At 24.1% G+C, this 3,499-nt stretch overlaps 3 protein-coding genes across 3 annotated transcripts in view; 1 reads left to right on the top strand and 2 right to left on the bottom strand.

The window, feature by feature from the left end:
* Window positions 1-1,106, bottom strand: part of Phum_PHUM236220 (uncharacterized protein) — a gene marked incomplete at both ends in the record, with an annotated part of 2,010 nt that extends 904 nt beyond the window's left edge. The window contains 3 exons of the mRNA XM_002426048.1: window positions 180-410; window positions 495-653; window positions 1,011-1,106. Coding sequence (XP_002426093.1) covers window positions 180-410; window positions 495-653; window positions 1,011-1,106 — 486 coding nt within the window. The remainder of the gene's footprint in view (window positions 1-179; window positions 411-494; window positions 654-1,010) is intronic.
* Window positions 1,107-1,401: 295 nt separating this feature from the next.
* Phum_PHUM236210 (Fas apoptotic inhibitory molecule, putative) lies at window positions 1,402-2,105 on the bottom strand (the record flags this gene model as incomplete). Its single annotated transcript, XM_002426047.1, has 3 exons — window positions 1,402-1,551; window positions 1,644-1,835; window positions 1,911-2,105. 3 exons carry the CDS (start codon window positions 2,103-2,105, stop codon window positions 1,402-1,404), a joined length of 537 nt encoding a protein of 178 aa, XP_002426092.1.
* A 1,179-nt stretch (window positions 2,106-3,284) lies between these two features.
* The window catches only part of Phum_PHUM236100 (myosin heavy chain, putative), a gene marked incomplete at both ends in the record, with an annotated part of 1,591 nt that continues 1,376 nt past the window's right edge, over window positions 3,285-3,499 (top strand). Inside the window, one exon of the mRNA XM_002426046.1 lies at window positions 3,285-3,291. Within this exon, the coding sequence (XP_002426091.1) occupies window positions 3,285-3,291 (7 nt within the window). The remainder of the gene's footprint in view (window positions 3,292-3,499) is intronic.

Genomic DNA, 3,499 nt, shown 5'->3' with positions numbered 1-3,499 from the left:
AGCACCAGTGTAAATAAAAGAATAACCTTCATCGACATCTTCCTAAATTATAAAAAAAAATTTTTTATTTTCAACTTACACTATTGCACAACTTTATCAGATAGTTAAGTTAAACGAATAATAAGTATTAAATTTATATCATATTAAATAATATATATGATATAGATATTAAAACTGACAGGATAGCCTCCAGACAAAGCAATTGAATATGCTCCATTTGGGCCACCATGAATTCCAGCTACTGTAGGCCTATGTACACCATACATAGAACATTCCATTCTGGTTTCCCAGTGAAAACCAATGTCAACACCTGGTACAGCTCCATAATCATTAGGTGGTCGAACAATTGGAGGCTTGTTTGGCTCTGATTTCGATTCATAAGATATAAATTTATCATCTTCTTCTTTATACTAAAATATTTATAATTTAAGGTATTTAACTTTGTTACAAAATTACTCTCTTGATGAAAAACATGATAAATAAATTTTACTAACTACAACAGAAGGAGAATTTAAAAGTCTTGTAGATCTTCTAACTGATATCAGAGGAAAATTTTTATCAACTTGTTTTTTCTTCTTTTTTTTTTCAGTGTTAGCATTTTTTTCAAATTTTGATGTGGAGGTATTTAGTGGTGTTAATAATGAGAATTGTTTCTGAAAAGTAAAAACAATTTAAAAAATACACTTTGAGACAAATAATATAAACTTATTATTACAAACTTTACACAATTTAAACACTTTATTTAGAATAAATAATAATAATAATAATAATAATTTTGTTATTCCAAGATATTAGAATTTTCAGTAACTTAAAATTTTCAACAGAATTCAACTTTTTAAAAAATCTAATTTACAATTTATTTTTGTTACAAAGTAATAAATCACTTATTTTAGTCGTTTTTAGTTTCAAAAACTTAATTTTAACTAATTAGTAGTTTTTTTTTTTTTAAATTAAAATACCTCTTGTTCTTTATTGAGTTCTTGCAAGATTTTCAATCGCTGTTCTTTAACTTTTATAATTTCAGCAACAACAGGATTGCTTATGTCATAATTTTCTCGAATAGTTTTTATATCCGTTGCAATGGGTAGTGCCGATGTAACATTCATTTTCGATACAAAAAGAGTACATTTAACTAAATCAACTGGTAAACTGTTAAGTACACCTGCACAAAATCACGCGGTTAAATTTTTAATAATTGCCAACTTTAAAAAAAAAAAAAAAAAAAAGTTACTTAAGAATTTAAAAATGACTTTTACAAATTTTTTATAAACGTTTGTGTAAAAATAATTGCATTGAAAATCTCCTTCGGTTATAACTATTTATAAAATGATATATTTAAAAGAAAATTTTCATAAATACAAGTAGTGATTTGTTTGAAGAAATCAAGGTCACGAAAATTATCTATTCCAAACGTTCAGGTATAACTTGATCGTTTACTATAAGATGATGAATTATTCCTTCTCTTCGATTTCCGCTTGTAACGGCTTTTATGCAAGCTGGCCATTGACCTAAAGTAAAATGTGTTTCTGTTCCATCCTCGACGAATTCGCTCTAATTTGAAAAAAAAAAAAAAAGTAAGAACTTTTTTTTAGATATTTTTTATAAATAAGTAACCATTATATATAAAATCATAAATTACTTACGGCTACATCGAGTTTTACGCCGTTTGCCCATATATCCAAATTACCTTTTTCTAAAACCACCCTATAAGTGTCATCATTAAAATGAACTATCCAAGTTTTAAGAGCTTTCGATTGTATTTCTGCAAATGTATTAAAGTTTTTACCATTTACCATTAATGTATAAGAATAAGAAAAACCACCGACAGGATCTATCTACAATTTACAATAAAAAATTTTTAGCACGCAAAAAAAATCCTTTTATTATAACACAAAAATTTTTGTAATTACCCTTATAATGCATTTTGCATTGCCAACTGTGAAATATTCACAACCGACCAATTTAAACATCCAATCTTTTTTAAAAATTATTTCATCATCAACTCTAATAACTCTTTTTCCAGTTGTTGTTCCATGTTCAAATTCTATTTTATGAACGCCATCGTTAAGCGGTACATTCCAATGAGCAACAACATCAGAACTCATTGCTACAAGTTTAATAAAATAACGCTCCTCTTATTTTATTAAAATGAATAATAAGAATAATAATATCCAAAAACTCCTAAGCAACCAACAACTCAAAACATTTTTCACATTACACAAATGCGCAGTTTCATTTTAAAAAAAAAAAATTATGGAATTATTGAATATATTTAATTTTCTTAAATGATTTGGCTCCAAGCAATTTTTTCAATAATAAATTTTTCACAACTATACCAATAATAATAATAATAACAAAATATTATATGAGTAACATTATTCATGATAGTTAATATTTATGAATTTAAATAATAGATTTAAATAATGGACAAGATAGAAAAGTTTATTAATCAAAAAAGAAATCTATATAATATATAAGATTATGTATTATGAACATTTATGCTTTGTATTTTATAAATTTTGAAAAAGTAAATTTTATTGATTGTTTTTTTTTTTTTTTCCAGATGGTTTGAAAACCTTGGCTCATGCAATTTGACAATCAATCAATGAATGAATGAAAAAGTAAATAAATTAATATGTAATAACAGTTTTTTTTAAAACTATTCTCTTCTATTCAACACCACCACTTGCAAAAACAAAAATGGGAAAACTTGGAAATAAAAAAGTTCCCGTGAATTGTTTTGTCAATAATAATAATAATAATAATAATAGTGTCATATTGTTTTACTTGATGTCGTTTCAATTTAAATATTTATACAACTGTACAAGGAAATTGTCGAGACAATAAATCATAACAGTTCTTTGTTTCTCTTTTGTGTTATGTTATTTTAAATTAGCACACAAACACACAACACAACACACACACAAGGCAATATTTTAGCCAGGCGTTTTTATGACGGAATTTTTTTTTTTTTTTTTTTTTTTAATAGTAAATACAAGCGTTAAATTTATTGTTTATTAAATATTAGTATGATAAAAACCATATAATGATATGACTATCATAAAAATTTATATAAATTTATTTTACATATAAACAAAAAAATGGAACCAAAGTAAATTTTTTTTTTTTTTTTTTACTTTGTTAAAAATTTTTTTAACCTGTTGTCTCTAAATATTTTATTATTAATATATTAATATATTTTATATTAAATTTATTTGTAGTTGTATTATTACAGATGAACCCTAATCATAAGAGAAGAAAAAAAATCGTTTTTCATAATTGTTATGGTTAGTAATGAGAGAGAGTTTCTATAGAAACGTCATCATCCCCTTTACATAGAATAAACAACAATCGTAGAATATTTTTAAATTTTATTTAAAATAAAAGTATTTCACGTTCAAAAAGAAAAAAATAAATAAATTTCAAATAAAAAAAATGTGTGATGATGATTCTTTTTTAAAACAAGAAGAAGAATTTCTTAAAATAAATGATGAGATTA

Source organism: Pediculus humanus, genomic scaffold, assembly GCF_000006295.1.
Source record: "Pediculus humanus corporis 1103172107607 genomic scaffold, whole genome shotgun sequence".
NCBI classification, from domain to species: Eukaryota; Metazoa; Arthropoda; class Insecta; order Psocodea; family Pediculidae; genus Pediculus; species Pediculus humanus.
The sequence above is the reverse complement of the archived record's forward strand: the minus strand, read 5'-3'. Positions and strand labels throughout refer to the sequence as shown.